This window comes from Amblyomma mixtum, chromosome 3, assembly GCF_055824585.1.
Source record: "Amblyomma mixtum isolate Tamu chromosome 3, ASM5582458v1, whole genome shotgun sequence".
NCBI classification, from domain to species: domain Eukaryota; kingdom Metazoa; phylum Arthropoda; class Arachnida; order Ixodida; family Ixodidae; genus Amblyomma; species Amblyomma mixtum.
In genome coordinates, this window is record NC_143014.1 from 433,893,898 (window position 1) to 433,912,918 (window position 19,021).

Below are 19,021 nucleotides of genomic sequence, written 5' to 3' on the forward strand. Positions count from 1 at the left end.
ACGATGACGCCTGCCTCTTTTGCTTTCGTAGCGTTGCTGCGCCAGCTTAGTTCATTGGTCGGCCCCACATGTGCGCGCATTTGTGTTGTAAGCATGGTTTTGCTGGTGTGGTTGTAGCATTCCCTCCATTTTTTTTTCTATAACGGTTGACACTCAATTACCAGATTTAATTGTTATAACCAATAATGTGCCTTGACGGCATTGCTATAAGCAGTTTATTTTACCATAGAACACATGGCAAAGCTGATGGTGCCACGACTGACCATTGTTATATCCGATATATTGTTATAACCAGTATTGTTATAAGTGGGCTTGACTGTATATCAATGTCTAGTTTATGGAATGGATTAGGAATGGCTTAGACAAAAGACAAGAGCCGACTGCCGCTGGTCACCGTACCTTTCCCACGAGGAGCAGACGCCTCTGCATTCGGCGCAGAAGTGCAGTCTGCTCGTCGAACTGAGACTGCAACCTGACGAGCTTAGCGTTGCTTCGACGCAGTTCCTGGCTGCTGGTCTCCGCCTTGGTCCTCAGCATCTCGTTCCTGAGGGGCAGAAGCCAAACGCACAAAGCTCCAGATGCCAGAGCTACCACAGGCAGGACAAGTCAGTGCACTTCTCAAGTTCTCAAGATGCCATAAGTGCCACCCTATGTGCTCTACGACACGCAGGAGATGCATTGAGCACATGTAAGAGCATCGTTATCGCAGGTCTCTGCACAAAACCCGCTTTCTTCGTTCAGAAAGTACAAGACTGCAATAAGCTGCAATCATGTTGTATGTGCTAAGAGCCATGAGGGATTCTCCTTTGTGTAACCTGAATTACTGGATTAGAAGCTGACATCTGTGGTTCTTGTACCATTTGTTTTTGTTTAGAGATAATTACTATGTATGTGCCATTGGAATGATTGCAATGTGAACACACATCTTTCTATTGTAAAGCGACATTCCTCTGCAACTGGTTCATAAATATAGGCACACTTCATTGGCTCTATAACACATAAGCATGAGACGCATTAGTACTAGTACACTGCAGCTGAAAGCAGAAAGGCAAAGTTTCGCTTCTCTCAGCGGTCTTGGCATTTTATTCGGGACTGATAGAAAGTGCCAATTTTTTTAAGTTAAGTTACTATTGTTGCACATGCATACTTGTGACCATTCCACTCCTATCTTAGTACCGAAAGGGACCGACAATATGTTGAATAAAAAGAAAGAAAAAAGAAACAAGCCACACAAACACGCAAAACCAATCATCTGACCAACTTGCCTGTTGAGTAGCAGAATAGAAAAACAGCTTCAACGCAGCTGCACAAGTGCTACGTGGCATTCAGAAACACATCTTACCACTCCAGGTAGAAGTACACAACACACCACCCCCCATCGGGTCCATCATTAGGATGACAGTGATTATTGAATCAAGCAGCAACGCAGCACTGTTCAAACGAAATCCCTAGCAGCTCAGGTTTTTCACAGTGCCAAACAAAGCCCACATCTCTTTCTCGATATAAATCCCATGCTGCACCATCCAGATTAGGAATACGGCTGCTGCCCAAACCTTACTCTGCCAGCAGCTTTGACTGCCGCTCTGTCAGGGCCAGCTCAGAGCGCCGCAGGTCAGCCAGGCACTGCAGAACTGCTCTCGGACTCCTGAGCAGAAAAAAAAAGATCAAAATGAAGAGTAAAGTCATGACCTCTGACTCAAAAGCCTCCATGAGAACACAAAAGGTGCCACAGCACAGCTCTGCACTCTGCTGCAACAACTCCACTTCCCATGTGGTGAAAAAATAAAAGTAAAAGGAGGACAACTTCCAGGGTTCCTGATGTTTCCTTGTGCAAGAACTTGTGCTTTGTGCTACACTGGCCACCTTGTACAAGCTTGAGAAATCTCTATGAAAAAAAATGCCCAACATATTTCAATGAAAGCACCCTGTTCGTGGACAACTTGAATGAATAAACTTGAATGAACGTTCTCTTGCAGGTACACTCTGAGGACGAACGGAAGCAATTCTTTAACTAAGAAGTTTCCGTGGAAGCTGTACAGCTTTCCTTTGTAGCCGTACGGCAGCGCTTGGGTGGATGCTAATGTGTAATTGCTCCGTTGTCACAGATCCACTCCACCTTGGGAGATTCCCCTAAACACTGGACCAGGAAGTCTAAACACGATAGAAAGCTGGACTAGTTAGAGGCCGTTCACTGCCCATTATCTCCTAGGAAACCTAAGTCCTTTTTCGTCGCCCACAGCAACATACTAGAGAGGTGAAGGAAGCATTTTACATCGCCTCGTATGGTAAATGCATCAGCACGCCATCACCCTATCAAAAAAAGAAATAGGATATCTCCAGAGATCTCGATGTTGTTTTCTTTTTGAAATTGAACTGATTAATTTTTGTTGTGTTCTTGTTTCATATTTAAGCAATTGCAGCCTTTCCAACAAATCAGTTGAGAGAACGGCACATGTCCTCTTTCTCTGTCCATGCTAGCAGCGCACTAACAATGAGACACAAGAACAAGAAGCTTTTTGTCTGTGCTCCAGACCTCTGTAAAGATGTCGAATAAAGATGAATGAATGAATGAATGAATGAATGAATGAATGAATGAATGAATGAATGAATGAATGAATGAAAAAGTACGACGGGACGAGGCACGTCCTTAGTGCGCTGCTAGCATGGATCCTAACCAATTAGCCCAACAACAAGTAATGCTCTTTCTTTGTGCTTATAAAGTTGGCGCCTACAAATTTCGTCACGACCAGGAAGTCTAAATCTGTTAAAATCTAAAAAACTCGAAGCACTGTCTTGCAGCAGATTCAAAGTGAAAGCTTTTAAGGGGGGACCCTGGTCTTTGAAAAAAAATTTTTATTAATGAAGTCACAGTTATGAAATTTCCAGTCCACATGTAGTTTTGTGCGCTGATTCTGGATATGTCTAATTTCGTGTAAAACAATTCCTTGAGCACTTGTGCAATTTTTATGCAAGTATTTTGGGAAAAGTTTTGCTGAAAATTTGCTGCAGGAAACTCGCTGAAATGCATGCCATTGGGTTCTCTTGACACCAATGAATGCAATAAGGGTAAAATTATCATCCTGGCTATCATAGAACTTGAGTTATAGAGCTTTGAAGTTGTCGCTTCCGAAATGAGAAGAAAAGTGTCTATTCCTGTTTGTGAAGTGGCAGCTTCAGTACCCTGTAACTCAAGTTCTATGATAGCCAGGATGATAATTTTACCCTTATTGCATTCCTTGGTGTCAAGAGAGCCCAATAGCATGCATTTCAGCGAGTTTCCTGCAGCAAATTTTCTTATATGCTCTCTCCAAAAGACTTGCATAAAAATTGCATAAGTGCTCAAGGAATTGTTTAACACAAAATTAAATGACATATCTAAAATCAGCACACAAAAATACATGTGGCCTGAAAATTTCATTACTATATCTAGATTAATAAAAAATTTTTTTCAAGACCAGGGTCCCCCCTTAATACCCCTGTCACACGGGCACTTTCGATCCTCATTGAGTCAATGCTCATCGAACTCAATGCAGATCGACGGTTGTCACACGGCCACTTTCAAGCGCAAACAAGCTCGATCCTGCTTGACTCGATGCCGGCCCCTCAAGAGTGCTTGAGGTTCCAAGCACAATCGAAAGCACTCTCGCTCTCACGAAGCTATAAAAATAAACACTAGTTAACAAAACAAAACTGCAACTGCTGTTGTTGTAATTGATTAAAAAGCAAGACAGAACATTTTCAGGTACTATGCAAACATGTTTATAAATAATCTCGACACCACGCTCCAAGCTTCGCCGTCAGTGTAAACAACTAAGATGGCGTCCACCTGCTCGTCGACGCGCAAACTGTGGAGCGAGCGCGAGACAGTCGCTCTCATCGACTGCTGGCGAGACCGCCTGGATAATTTGTGGCGTCAGAAGGGAAACGCCGCAGTCTACGCAGAAATCGCGGAGGCGTTGCGGACCCTCGGGTTCCATCGCACAACAGCAGAGGTACAGAGGTGCGTCGCACGTCTGGCTACGGATTTGGCTGCAGTTGCCCCCGACTGCACAGTGTTGCTGGACATCACCTTGTTATGGCTGTTGGAGGAACATTTAGCGCCACCTAACACACATGAGGGAAACTTCTCAAGGAGCATTGAAAATGCCCGTGTAGCACTGGATGTTTCGAGCGTGCTCGAAAATCTCGATGCAGATCGAGTTCAATGAGCATCGAAAGTGTCCGTGTGACAGGGGTATAAGGGGGGACATGGGTCTTAAAGTATTTTTTTTTATTTATAGAGCAAATGCAATGAAACTGCACAGACTTATTCAGTTTTTTTCTGCTGATTTCAAATATACAATTTGTTTGTTTCTAGGCCAATTAGTTCCTTAGATATTAATATATATATATTATGCCATTGTCTGCTCCAACAATAGAAAAAGAAGTGGGGCACCAGAAATTTAATTTTAATATGTGGGTAGATACTACAATGTGCGAGGAATGCAACGCTGGAAGCAGTTTTCAGTTTTTTGTCCGTGCGGACAAATGGGCTTAATAGTCAGTTTTCAAGTGAGTTGACCAGACATACAGTGCCAGAAAACACGACACACTTGAAAACCAACTATTAAGCCCATTTGTCCACACGGACAAAAAACTGAAAACTGCTTCCAGCGTTGCATTCCTCACACATTGTAGTATCTACCCACATATTAAAATTAAATTTCTGATGGCCCATTTTTTTTCTATTGTTTGAGCAGACAATGGCATAATATATATTAATATCTCAGGAACTAACTGGCCTAGGAATAAACAAATTGCATATTTGAAATCAGCATAAAAAACTGAATAAGTCTGTTCAGTTTCGTTGCATTTGGTCTGTAAATAAAAAAAAATGCTCTAAGACCCATGTCCCCCCTTAAAGTATAAACGACAAGAAAGAAGGAGGGGGTGAAAAGAGGGAGCTGCTGACGAAACAGCAGGTGCTCTCACGTGAGGCCATGCGGCTCGGCAGCCAACTCCTTCCACAGGTCCAGCTCGGCCCGCAGCTGCTCCAGGCTCAGCTGCTGCTGACTGCTGAGTGTCTGCAGCTCGTTCAGCTTGGCCGAGTTGCTCTGCGCAGCCAGCAGACGCTCCTGGATCAGGTGCACGTTCATGCGGGCCCGCCTGCACAGCGTACAACAACGAGAGGACCCTGTCTGATCAACCCGGTATAATGCCCGACGTATCACCTGCGTTACAAACTGTGAAGACGTGAATAACTTTTGTTTCTAGGCGCAGAACTAGGTGAATTGCTAACATCCTTGAAGAAACAGCCTTCTGCAACACATTTACCATAGCAGGAAGTGCTGGAACATACTGGAAACTTGACGAGACACAAAAGCAAGAAGACACCACACTCTGAGCCTTTTTCCAACATTATGAATTAGCGGAGTGGGTGAGAGAACAAACGCGGGTTAATGACATCCCAGTCGAAATCAGGAGGAAGAAGTGGGCTTGGGCAGGGCATGTAATGTGAAGGCAAGATAACCGCTGGTCCTTAAGGGTAACGGAGTGGATCCCGAGAGAAGGCAAGCGTAGCAGGGGGCGGCAGAAAGTTAGGTGGGCGGATGAGATTAAGAAGTCGGCGGGGATACAGTGGCGGCAACTGGCGAAGGACAGGGTTAATTGGAGAGACATGGGAGAGGCCTTTGCCCTGCAGTAGGTGTAGTCAGGCTGATGATGATGATGATGACCAATTTTTGCCATTTGCACCAAGTTAGCACTGTACGTGTCTTCTGGGTGGATGCTTATCTCTCCGTGTTTTGGACGTGTTGCCTATTCCCGCATGGTGAGCAGTACAGAGCCGTCCACTCCTAGCTGGAACACGTGGGAGGTGTGGCTGCGCTCTTCAAATGGCCAGTAGGTCCAATGCAGCCACACATCGAAGCAAAGTGACGCAGGTGTAAAGTGACCTAGAGCTGGTGCTTGTCGTCGCCTGCCACTTCACTTTGACGTACGTGTGCAACGGAAACACTGGCACTACGAAGAGTGCAGCCATGACATTGACGTGTTCCAAGCTAGAAGTGGGCAACTCTGTGCATGCTGAGGAGGACACCAGCACTTAGACCAGACATACAGCATGTGCAAATAGCCACGCAAATAGCTTGAGCTAACCGACAACACCGACACAACTGGTAGCTCATGATACAGCGTTTATGATTCTTCATGCCAGTTGTTGGGAAGTTTGTTCCCTTTGATAACAGTTCCCGCAGTCCCCAGAAGGCTAAAGGGACACCATTGGGAAATACTAAATCAAGCTAGATTGGGAGATTAGTGTCCCAAGATTGCAAATATGCTAGCCTGACAGTGAACAGTGCTCGGATAAGCGAGAAAGTTCGATGAAACCGAAATACGTGTGCAATGCCCCTTGAGAATTCCAGCAAGTACACACCATAAAGTGAGTGCTTTGACAACCATGGATGGTTCAGTGCTTTCAAGTGCAACAGTGTTTTGATGGAGAAAAAGCCCCATGGAGACTGCTGCCAAGTTATAAAAATGCTAAGCACTGCTTGCATCATATGCCACCTAGTTGGCCTGCATGAACCTGTCATGTGGTAACTATCAGAAGCGCAAGCCAACCTAAAGCTCATCTGCATCCTTTAGGAACAGTGGGGCTGCCATATGTTACAAGAACTGCAAGAAAGTGGGTGGCAGACAGTACGGTGGCGCCATCTGCTGACACTAACAAAAAGGCTTGTCTGATTGGTGGGCCAAGCGGGTTTGCTTTCGTTTCGTTTCTCTAATTTTCCGGTGAATCCATGTAAAAAAAAAAAAATGATGTAACACTGCCAACATGGCACGGGGGCACGCTTAAGGGGGGACACTGGTCTTGAAAAAAAAATTTTTATTAATGAAGTCACAATTACGAAATCTTCAGGGCATATGTATTTTTGTGTGCTGATTCTAAATATGTCATTTAATTTCATGTAAAACGATTCCTTGAGCACTTATGCACTTTTTATGCAAGTATCTTGCGGAGAGTTTTGAAGAAATTTTGCTGCGGGAAACTTGCTGAAATGTATGCCATCGGGTTCTCTTGACACCAAGGAATACAATAAGGGTGAAATTGTCTTCCTGCCTGTCATAGAACTTAAGTTATAGAGTTTTGAAGTTGTCGCTTCAGAAATGAGAAGGAAAGTGTGTATTCCTGTTTATGAAGTGGCAGCTTCAGTACCCTATTACTCAAGTTCTATGAGAGCCAGGAAGACAATTTCACCCTTATTGTATTCCTTGGTGTCAAGAGAACCCAATGTCATACATTTCAGCGAGTTTCCTGCAGCAAATTTTCTTCAAAACTCTCCACAAAATACTAGCATAAAAAGTGCATAAGTGCTTAAGAAATTGTTTTACATGAAATTAAATGACATATCTAGAATCAGCACACAAAAATACATGTGCCCTGGAAATTTCATAACTATGACTAAATTAATAAAATTTTCTTTTCAAGACCAGTGTCCCCCCTTAAGAGAGGAAATAAGGGTTCTGCAATTTTCTTGGCAAAGCAGCAACATTTGCACACAGAAAGGTCACTGGCAATGTTCCCAAAAAATAACTTTTCAGTATAGCGTGGTTTCTTGTTTCTGTTAGTAGTTCTCTTTAGTGTCCCTTTCAAATGTATCACAGAGGCAAGCAATTAACACACCGGTGCTGCTCAACTTCTTCCTGAAGTTTGGCGAGCTCTTTCTCAACTGCTGGCAATCTCTTGAGCTCCTCCCTCATGATCCGTGAAAGTTCCTCCGCTTCCTTCAGTTCATCCAGGCGTCGCTGAAGTTCCTAGTGGAAGAGGACGACAAGCAAGGCTGGCTTGAGCATCAGCAGAATCCGATTTTCTCTTTTTCTCATGCTGCCAGCAGTAATTACACATAAATTCAGCCAAGACTTTTTACTTCATCTCAGTAATGTCAATCAGAATTCAACAGAAAAGGAGCAGGAAAACGTTCACACAAAGATCACCACAGAAAACGAAGAGTCATCTGACAATATAATATTTTATAATAACGGAGTAATAACTCATTAGCATCCACCCAAGAAAAAGGAAAGATGTACTATCAGCAAGAAATGAAACGCGAACAAGACAACTCAACCACGGACAGCAAAATAACAAGGTCTTAGGCAGCGGAAGTTTTATGCTAGAGAATGGTTAATGTCACATAGAAGCGCGAAGACTCTTCTACAAAAGTGTTAATCAACCCCTCTTGTATTTGCTCTCTAGGAGCTAATATGTTAGTTTATTTGTGTTGCTACCTCAGATTTCTTGTTCGCGTTTCATTCGTTGCTGATAGTACAGCTTGCACAGAAACTTTGTGGTTGGAGAAAGCCGTCCTGGTTAGCTCAGTTGGCACAGCAACTGTCCCGGATAGGTGGCGGTTCCAGTTTTGAACGCTACACCAGGATGAGTTTTTTTTCAACAGCAAAATTTCTGAGAAAGCTATACAACTTTCATTTGTAGCCGCATGGCTGCGCTTGGGTGGACACTAAGGAGTAACTACTGCCTCAAGACAAATCTACTCACACCTTGGGGGCTCTCTTAAACATTGGACCAACAATACTTAATCTCAGCAACATGTTTTTGGCTGCTCCAGACTGCGAGTGGTTATGTGTGTAAGCTTGTAATGAAATCACTTCAAAAACACAGCACGTGGTTTGAGCTTACAGCGAGAGACAACAAAGGCTTCATAACTTCCTTTTTCATGCACAATGACAGAATCCAACAGCCACAGAAACCAAGGGACACAGGAGATTTTTTAAAATTTATTTATTTATTTCGTGGTGTTGATCAATTTAGAATATTACTGAATATGTTATCGCTTAATGCTAATTGATTAGAAAAGCAGAAGAAAAAACAACCACATGCCGCCGGTGGGATCCGAACCCACGACCTCCGAATTACGCGTCCGGTGCTCTACCTCTGAGCTACGCCGACGGCTGTCAAATCTTCTGCTTTCGGGGGTATTTATGTTTACAAGTAACCTAACCTTGAGAGTGTTCATCAGCGCCACCCTCGTTCATAAGCGGCGGACGTGGAACGTCCTGAGTTACCGCAGGTGTGACGTAGAACGTCATCGAACGGAGAGGGTGGAAGCTGCGTGAGAACCCTCTTACGCTTCCTATGGCGTCAAAGCTGCCAGAACCGAGGCCCTCGCTAAGCAATTAAGCAAACAAGGGAAGGGGAATGAGGGGCTCGTTGTAAATATGAGAGAAGCCAACAGCCACAGAAACCAAGGGAAACAAGTGTACCATGCATATCATGTTTAGGTAAAGCTAACAGCAAAACATGATGGGAAACAAACTCGCGCTCAACAAAATGCCACATGCTAGAGCAGTCTGACAACACCAACAAATGATAAACAAAAGCGTTACCTTTGCTTTTGCTTCTGCCTTTCGTAGGTCAGTATTTTCACTTTGTAGGTGGGAAATGAGAAGCTCCTTCTCACGAACATGCCTGCACAAAGACCAGGTTGCACATGCAGTTATTGGGCACAAGGACGTACTGTGGCGCCATCTCTCAGCAGCGCACACACAACACAAGAAGGGGGATCATATGCCTTGCTCTTCTGCTTTGCAATGCTTCTCAGGCAGTTTAGTTTTGAGTAAATGGTTTTGTGTTTCTGTTTACACTGCACATCAGGCATCAGATCAACTTCTTCACCAACAAGGCGCCCCACTGAGTGAACAGGCTGTGGCATTATCACCCGTTGAGTTTTACCCCCTGCTAAAACTATGCAGTGACCAACATTCTTCAACTAAAACTCAGCGCATGTGCCACCATCGTTATGGACAACAGCGAAGCTGCTATGCCCCCAGTCAGAGAGGTAAGCGGTCACTAAAATCCTGGTCAAAAGATGATTTCCAGGTGGCAGGTGCAGAGCTGTGCAGAACACCGTCATATATAGATGCAGTACAAATCAAATACGGACCTTCGGTTTGTGCCGGAGGATGTTCTCCCATGTGACTGCTCTTGAACTATTTTAGACCAGGAGAGTAGGGCAGTAGGAACAGCAAGGAGCAATCTTCAACTGCATAAACTCTGTAAACGTGCATTGCTGCGAGCTCCTTACTACACACGTTAGCACCAACTCCATGAACAAAATCTTACTCCCTGAAGCACTTTCTGCACACACAATGCTGCAATTAACTCTTTGTTGATCCTTGGCTTAACTAACCATGCTTCTTGCAGCTTCTTGTCTTTCAGATGGAGATCGGAGCTTACACAAGTTCTACCCAGTACATCTGGCACTGAGACGACAAATACTGTTGCAGAAGCATACAAAAGCATAAATAAAGTAATGTGCTGCTGTTACCACAACAACAAGCAATCAAAATGCACAATGCAGCAATTTACTGGAATTCACTAAGAGGGAAAAATAAAGAGAGCAAAGAGACTCGTATTTTTTTTAAAATGCAGAAATTTTGTTGAGCACCACCCATTTCTGCCACAAGGCGAGGGTGACGCGACTCCATCTGCAATGCAAGAGTGATACAAGTGCCGTTCGCTCCAGTGGTGGAGCTTGCGAAAAATATGCTCGAAGCAGCCCTATGCTCCAGCCAACCACACGTTAACGTTAACCGATGGTTCAAACTTTTCCGCACCTCTGCGTGAGAAATGTACTCCCCTGCTATATCTGTTCATCATGAAGGAGTCTTGTTTGAGTGCCATTCATTCATATTGCACGCTATTCATATATATTCATACATTGCACGCCATTCATATATATACGCTGTCATTCATATTGCAGTAACCATTTGGTCAGTGGTACAAAAGCTGAGCCAAATACAAGTTTTTGCACTGGCCTGGATGAAAGCCACTCAAACAAAGAATGGTGAAAAATAGGTAGTGCAAATCACTGAACTGCACCTCAATACATTCAGTGCCGTTTTGCATTGCCTCAAAACCAACAAGTCGGCAGGTGTGACGGAAATGGGTACTTTGCACGAAGGCCGCCAAGCACACAGCCACCAACCTTTTGAGTACTTCTGTTTGGTCCTTGGCTTCTTCTAGAGACGTACGCAGCATTACCTGACTCGCAGAAAGTCTGAAAGAAAAAGAAAAGGAAGGAACCCAAGCATGAGAAATGCTTGAACTTAGTTCAGAGTGCTTGTGCTTTGTTTACCAGAATTTTGCCATAGGTTTCGTTTCCGGCACACCTCGACCAACAACATACTTGTTTGGCGAGATCAGAGAGTTTGGTTTATTGGGGTTTAACGTCCCAAAGCGACTCGGGCTATGAGGGACGCCGTAGTGAAGGTCTCCGGAAATTTCGACCACCTGGAGTTCTTTAACGTGCACTGACATCGCACAGCACACGGGCCTCTAGAATTTCGCCTTCAAGAAATTCAGCCGCCGCGGTCGGGATCGAACCCGCGTCTTTTGGGCCAGCAGCTGAGCGCCGTAACCACTGAGCCACCGCGGCGGGCCAAGATCAGAGAGAGAGAAAGACTGCAATGAATAAAGGAGAGCTCTGCCTGGTTATGGGCCTAGCATGCTACTCCAGGTGAGATTAATGATTCTTAAGTAGGAGCCTGCATCTCCTTTGGGGTCCTTGAAGGTCGGTGGTGAAGCCCCTACTTTGATGCCTTCTTTCTCCGCTGGGATTAGTTTCGTGTTTTCAGATTACGCCTGACATTAAGGGGGGACGAGGGTCTTAAAACTGACCTTTTTATTTGTGGCTAGAATCTCATGAAATTTTGCACACAGATGTGTTTTTCTCTTCTGATTCCAAAAATGTAGTCATAATTGAGCTGGTGGTCATAGATCAAAAGTAATCTTAAATTCTAGAGTGTAATTAGGTAATTTCTTACACAGCTTTAATGAACTTTCTCATTGCATTTTGTTTCTTTTAATTACATGAATTGATAGCCAGTGAATTTCCATACCCGATGACATTCTTACTTTTTTCGTTTAGGCCATGTATAAACAGCAATTTACAATTAGCTTAACGAGCTGCAGTGTCAAATACTGCGACCTTTTACTCTCGACATAGCATATCAGGATGACATGCTTTTAGAGAAAAACGAAGAATGTCATCGGGTATGGGAACTCTCTGGCTATCAATTCATGTAAATAAAAGCAACAAAATGCAATGAGAAAGTTCATTAAAGCTGCGTAAGAAATTACCTAATTACATTCTACACTTTGTAAGATTTAAGAGCACCAGCTCAATTATGATTACATTTTTAGAATGAGACGAGAAAAATACATCTGTGTGCAAAATTTCATGAGATTCTAGCCATAAATAAAAAAGTTAGTTTTAAGACCCTCGTCCCCCTTAACTATATCTGTGCAATGACACATCCCAACAAATCATGTACATTACCATTTTACTATTCAAAAGCTAATCACAAGGTGAACAAGGGAGGAAAAAGCCTCAGGGTGCTTGTCAACGTCTCGACAAGAGGACTTGTCGAGTTCTCTCGTTGAAAAGATAGTAAGCACCCTGAGGTTTTCCCTTCCCTTGTTAACTTTGTGAGTATCAAGGACCATCTGACCAACCTCTCTCAACCACCGACTCCCTTCAAAAGCTAGGTAGTTTCAAATACTTTTTAAGGGGGGATGAGGGGATCGAAGGCAACTTTTCTATCTTTTTACTTTGAGTGATGAAATTTAGCAGACTGGCTTAAAACAGCATCAAACAATCAGATATAAATTTTCACAATGACAGCTTCAGTAGGTTCCCCTTTATCATTGCTTATAAGTTGTCCCCATGTTGCTTGCTTGTGGAAAGCCTAGCATGACAAAAAAAAAACAGGCTACAGGTCTGTAAATGCTTTTAATATTTACTAAGAAGTGTGGTGTAAATCAAGACTCTCTTATTTTTTTTTTAAATTTCTGTGCTTTTTTTTTGAAGGGCACAATATGCACCTTCTTTTATGTCTAGAATGTATCATGCTCTAATTACCATGTAATAAAAATATGTGAGCCTAAATGGTAAATCTGAGACTGTCTCGACGCAGACCACATTTCAGTGATCACAACAAAAAAAAAAACGGGGTAAAAATTCATGCACCTATTGCTGTGCTATGCTTTCCCCGATCAAGGTATTCAAAACAAACTTTCGAGAAAACAAGCCTGAAAGTTCTAAGCTAGCACACACTGTCTATGTGTAGATGCCGACAAATATATTTATTTGGAGTGCTTAAAGTTTATTTTTGGGTGAAATATTTCAGCACAACATAGAAACAGTGTTGGAATGCCAAAAAGTGTACTTTTCAAAAATCGATTTTTTTCGCAATTTTTGCGATCTGATCCCCACATCCCCCCTTAAGTTGATCCCCTACTTGGCATTATCTTAGAAGTTGATTGCAAAGCAAGAATTCTCACCTTTTAACTTCTCCCTCCAGAGCAAACGTGGTCTCCTGGGCAGACTCGGTTCTCTGCCAGAGGAAGACAGTCATCACAAAATCTGCTTATTATAACAGCATTGCGCAGAAAGAGTATAGTCTGAGCAAAACACAGTGTTAGTCTCGCAGAGTGCTGGTACTCCACAAGAGAAAAAAAAATCCAGAAGGAAAGAAACATGCATACAAGAAGATGAATACTTCAGTACAATGCTAGAACTCAACTGACTTAATTGTTTTGGAAAAACACTCCAAAGCAAGCAGAACATATCTAGGCACAAGAATAATCAAAAAATTGTAGAGCAATGCAGTCTGCTGCATTGGAGAAATGTGAAAGCATTTGTGTTTGAATGCCAGCAACTTTTTTTTTTTGCAAGTCATCGGTGTCACGTGACACTTTTCAGGTGACACTTATCATGTGACTCTTGGATTACATCGGCAACTTTTTTTGCAAGTCACTGTGTGTCACGCGACACTTCTCATGTGACCCTTGGATGACATCAGCAACTTTAACAAATAACGGGGATGTCAACAGTATACAAGTTTATGGTTTACGGTTTATTGGGGTTTAACGTCCCAAAGCGACTCAGGCTATGAGGGACGCCGTAGTGGAGGACTCCGGAAATTTAAACCACCTGGGGTTCTTTGACGTGCACTGACATCGCACAGCACATGGGCCTCTAGGATTTCTGCTCCATCGATATTCGATCGCCGCCGCTGGGATCGAACTCACGTGTTTCAGGTCAGCAGCCGAGCGCCATAACCACTGAGCCACCGCGGCGGCCAGTATACGAGTAATACTCTGTAGTGTGCATTACATGATTGTTATAACTTTTAAAATTTTTTGTATTACCCCGCCCGTAACTAACAAATTGATTCACAAGTTTGTCGTACCTGCACAACTGTTTTACTTTACAATAACGATCTTCTTAGATACAAAGTTCATTTCGCTACTGCATTTCTAAGCTTTTTCGAAGCACATTCTAAATAGCTTTTAAACATTCTAAATGCACTTACAAATAAGAGGTCCCCCTGACGGATGCGACATTGAGGCCTCCTTCAGCAGTATTTACCTCATGAACTTTACATGTACAAAGTAAATAGCTTTTAAACATTCTACATGCACTTACAAATAAGCAGTCCCCCAGACGGATGCGACATTGAGGCCTCCTTTTGCAGTATTTACCCCATGCACTTTATGTAGTCCCCCAGAATGATATTACATTGAGGCCTCCTAGCAGTATTTACCGCATGCACTTTATGTGTACAAAGTAAATGGTTTTTAAACATTCTACATGCACTTACAAATAAGAAGTCCTCCAGACGGATGTGACATTGAGGCCTCCTTTTGCAGTATTTACCCCATGCACTTTATGTGTACAAGGTAAAAATGAAAGCCAAATGAAAGGGACGCAATGCAAGGGAGGCAAGGAGTCCCACCTGGTCGAGCTGTTGTTGTAGCTCCAGGCAGCGTGCCTGGGAGTGGCGCCAGCGCTCCTGCAGCTCGGACACCTGGTTGGCCGTCTGCTGGCGCAGCTGAGTGACCTGTGCCCTGCTCTCGGCTTCTTGCTCCAGCGCCCTGATCAGCTGCTGCTTCAGATCAGCATTCAGGTCCCGCTCTTTCTGCGAGGAAGGGGAGGGGGGGGGGGGCATCTTGCTTTGTTTAAGAGAACATCATACTAGAAACAGCCACGTGAAGGTGACGGACAAGGTCGGGCAGTTTGGGCCAAGTGGAAAGGTCTGGTAGTGTAATCCGAAGAGGTAAGAGCTATATGCGTGTGGCTAGAGTCACTGGAAAATTTTCACAGTATACTGCATTCCTTTATATTCCTCTACACAATATTGGGCCATCATGGCCCAATATTGTCAGAACAGCAAGCAGAAAAATTTGCAAGGAATTGTATAGAGGAGCGGCCTTTCAAAGTCTCTGGGCTTTTCATGCATTGTGTAAGTTAGTGTTACATAATTTTAGTGCTGTATTTGACTGCTGCTGCTATGCCATCGCCAAAGTTGGGGCCTGAGGCTTTGTCAAGCTGCCATAAGGTGGCTTTTACTTCAGGCCCCCGCCATCATGTACATTTTCATGGAAAATAAAGTTGTTGTTATTATTATTATTATTATTATTACCTGCATACATGCGCAAGATGCTACATGAATTGGTTACAAAATCATAGTTTCCAGTTTCTTGTCACTGTTCGTTCACAATATCACTGAAGCTGGCTTTGCCAACCAGACAGAAGTTTACTTTCTCATTTATAATAACGACATTGCCAAGGCAGATACATAGGGCACCACAGACGTGACTGAAATGCCGCAGCATCAGGCAGGTCAGCCTTCTAAATCCGTTGGTGAGGAGAGGGGATTGCTGTACTCTGGAAAATTTTCCAAATGGCTCTACGTTTGGCTGCATTAAAGAGACATCAAGGACAACTCCACCCAACATTTAATTTTAGTGAAAATCGATTCTATGGCTTTTTTCAGATGTACTGATGTTTACTGGGTAGCAAAAGAGAAATAAATTGCAGAGAAAATTGCACTACTTAATTTTTTTCCTGCCACTTCATTCAAGCTCAAAAAAGTCTCTGTGATCCCCGTTTGAAAGTGAATGGTGGCGTAGCTTATCCTCAAGGATTCTTGAGCAAAAACTGTCTTGATGCATCGCAGTCTGCATGTGAAAGCAGCCAGTGGTGGTGACACCTGTATTTTATTTTCTGACCTTTTCTAGCTCAAAAAAAGCTCCGTTTTAAGAGAGAGTACCGTGATTGTCATTACAATGTGGTTATCCAGCGACACAGGCCAACTTTAATCTGTCTTCAGTGTCCCTTTAAATATTCAAGTAAGGATGATGTGTGATAATAACAGCCTATGGGGCGAGTTGGAGCATGATGAAATGAACAGTGGCGCAATGATAACAGCACAAGAAAAGAACAACAAGTGTACATGTGTTGTCCTTTCCTTGTGTCGTCGTTGTGCTCCAGTTCATTTCATTCACCATGATGTGTAAATAAGCTCACTGACTGAAAAAATACAGTCAAATGTTGCAGGTATAAACTGGCGAACCAAGAAGCTAAGGCCACTGCACGTAAGTGGAAGGGAGAAATATAAAAGTCATTGACAACAGCACATAAAATTAAGCCATAGCTGAACGAGGAATGAGGTTAAATACCAATCTCCTCCAGAGCACCTAAGTTTCACTCGCACCACCTCTGGAGCTACGAAAATGCCAAGCCCCGCAAATGATCACAAGAAAAGATGGTTTTGCTCTAAATGAATTTGCTCAAGATGAACTGCTCGGCTAATTGGTTCCCCACGCTTCACGTCACCACACCACACCGTACAGAAAAAGAACATGGCCAGATTGAAAGACACCACAAAGAGGTGACTTCAACTAGTTTATTGCTGCGCACTGTGCCTACACTTAAACTCTGAGCGTACGCGTGTGCAGGGAAAGAAACACAAATATCAAGGTGATATGCCACGTCCCTTCACGTCAGCGATGGTTCACCTGACATAAAAGCTCTCTAAAGCTTAAGTAAACTTTTTTTGTAAGAAGGTGACCTTCACTTTCCTGCTATTCCTTTGCAATCGAGGCTAGCAAATTTTATAACATTGAATCAGCAGATCCTCCTCAGGTAGTACAGACCTCCAGACACTGCCTGCAGCATGCAGACGGTACACTACACAGATCAATGGCATCACCTATGAGTGATCCCTGGCTCTGAACAATGTAGCATCATGCATGCAGTTTTGCATGGAGCACAACAGATACCTCAGAAAGCTATGTTAAGTCCACTGGCAACTGTCACCGTATCACAACATACCAGAGCTCTAGACAAGTGCCTGGAACACTGCAAAACACGTAAGAGTGAACAGTGGAGCAGTTTACTACAAAAGCAAAGCCATCCCCTCCAAGCAACATTCATCCTTTATCCACTCACCCCTCAAACCACCCACTCTCCAGGGGAAAAAAACATTTAAGAGTGAACAGCAAAGCAGTTTACTACAAAAGCAAAGCCATCCCCTCCAAACAACATTCATCCTTTATCCACTCACAACTCAAACCACCCACTCTCCAGGGGAAAAAACATTTAAGAGTGAACAGCAAAGCAGTTTACTACAAAAGCAAAGCCATCCCCTCCAAACAACATTCATCCTTTATCCACTCACCCCTCAAACCACCCACTCTCCAGGGGAAAAAACATTTAAGAGTCAACAGCAAAGCAGTTTACTACAAAAGCAAAGCCATCCCCTCCAAACAACATTCATCATTTATCCACTCACCCCTCAAACCACCCACTCTCCAGGGGAAAAACATTTAAGAGTGAACAGCAAAGCAGTTTACCACAAAAGCAAAGCCATCCCCTCCAAACAACATTCATCCTTTATCCACTCACCCCTCAAACCACCCACTCTCCAGGGGAAAAAACATTTAAGAGTGAACAGCAAAGCAGTTTACTACAAAAGCAAAGCCATCCCCTCCAAACAACATTCATCCTTTATCCACTCACCCCTCAAACCACCCACTCTCCAGGGGAAAAACATTTAAGAGTGAACAGCAAAGCAGTTTACTACAAAAGCAAAGCCATCCCCTCCAAACAACATTCATCCTTTATCCACTCACCCCTCAAACCAACCACTCTCCAGGGGAAAAAACATTTAAGAGTGAACAGCAAAGCAGTTTACTACAACAGTGGTGGAACTGGCAACTGGCTTCTTGTAGCAGCTTTTGTAGCAGAAGAAATCGCAGTTTGTAGCAGCAATTTTAAGTTTTGTAGCAGGAAAAATGGCATTTTGTAGCAGAATTCGAGCTTTTGTAGCACAAAAAAAAAAAGCTTCGTACCAAAATTTCATGCCAAAGAACAGTTCTTTTCAATAAAGAAGCTTTGTTGTATTTCTGGAACAGGCATTTGCTCAGACGTTTTTAGCAACCACAGCCATGCAAGAGCAAGCTTCAATCCCAAATGCCATTTAAAGTGCTTGGTTCCTTAAAAAGAGTCGAAAATAAGCAAAGCAGGAGGTTCTCCTAAAAACACTGCCGTTTTTATTCAGAAGAGCGACATAACGAGATGCTCAACAGAACTACAAAAAATGATACCGTTCTTAAAACAAACTTTCAGGTACTATTTCTTCCCTTTTCTTGATCACTCCAGCTTAGACAGTGCCGCTGCGAGCTTTTCCTGTCCATTCTTCAGAAGGGCTTGTCCACTCTCAACGTCTGCAAAATGTTTAGACTTGTCACCTTTTGTGAAAAGCAGCTCAGCATTGGTGATCATATTCCTGGCCAGTCTGATCTCTTCTTGTACCTTCTCTTCATTCTGACCTCTTTTCTGGGTGTCTTTGTCCTGTGCATGAGTCTTGTTTCGCTTGTTTTGCACGGGTCTCTTCTCCTGCATCCGCCTCCAACCGTTGCAGCTGACGCTTCCGCGATCCTTTCACCGCTCTGATTAATCCTTGTGTCATAGGAATGGCAGCTGGATTTTCTGCCCGATATAAGTTAGTCCTAAGTTTTGTTGCCTTTCAGCTTTGACAAAGACATCGAAGACGTGAAGTGTCCATCCACGCAGGCAGTGCGCTGACAGTGGTCCTTTTTTTCACCTTCGGTTGCAAAGCAGCGATGGCGATGTGGCTGCCGGCAGATGCGTTGCCGGAAGTGTTGCCGGCAGAC

The 19,021-nt window shown here is 43.5% G+C and overlaps 1 protein-coding gene across 5 annotated transcripts in view; it reads right to left on the bottom strand.

The window, feature by feature from the left end:
- LOC149358166 (mitotic spindle assembly checkpoint protein MAD1-like) overlaps positions 1–19,021 on the bottom strand; it is a 79,325-nt gene that overhangs the window by 54,355 nt on the left and 5,949 nt on the right. For 4 of the 5 annotated variants that reach the window (XM_089585088.1, XM_089585086.1, XM_089585087.1 and 1 more), the window contains exons 3-10: positions 14,797–14,979; positions 13,340–13,392; positions 10,983–11,054; positions 9,382–9,463; positions 7,664–7,794; positions 4,972–5,145; positions 1,559–1,645; positions 400–544 (exon numbers count right to left, since the gene is read on the bottom strand). In XM_089585088.1, coding sequence (XP_089441214.1) covers positions 400–544; positions 1,559–1,645; positions 4,972–5,145; positions 7,664–7,794; positions 9,382–9,463; positions 10,983–11,054; positions 13,340–13,392; positions 14,797–14,979 — 927 coding nt within the window. The remainder of the gene's footprint in view (positions 1–399; positions 545–1,558; positions 1,646–4,971; positions 5,146–7,663; positions 7,795–9,381; positions 9,464–10,982; positions 11,055–13,339; positions 13,393–14,796; positions 14,980–19,021) is intronic. The other variant, XM_089585089.1, reaches the window with a different exon arrangement.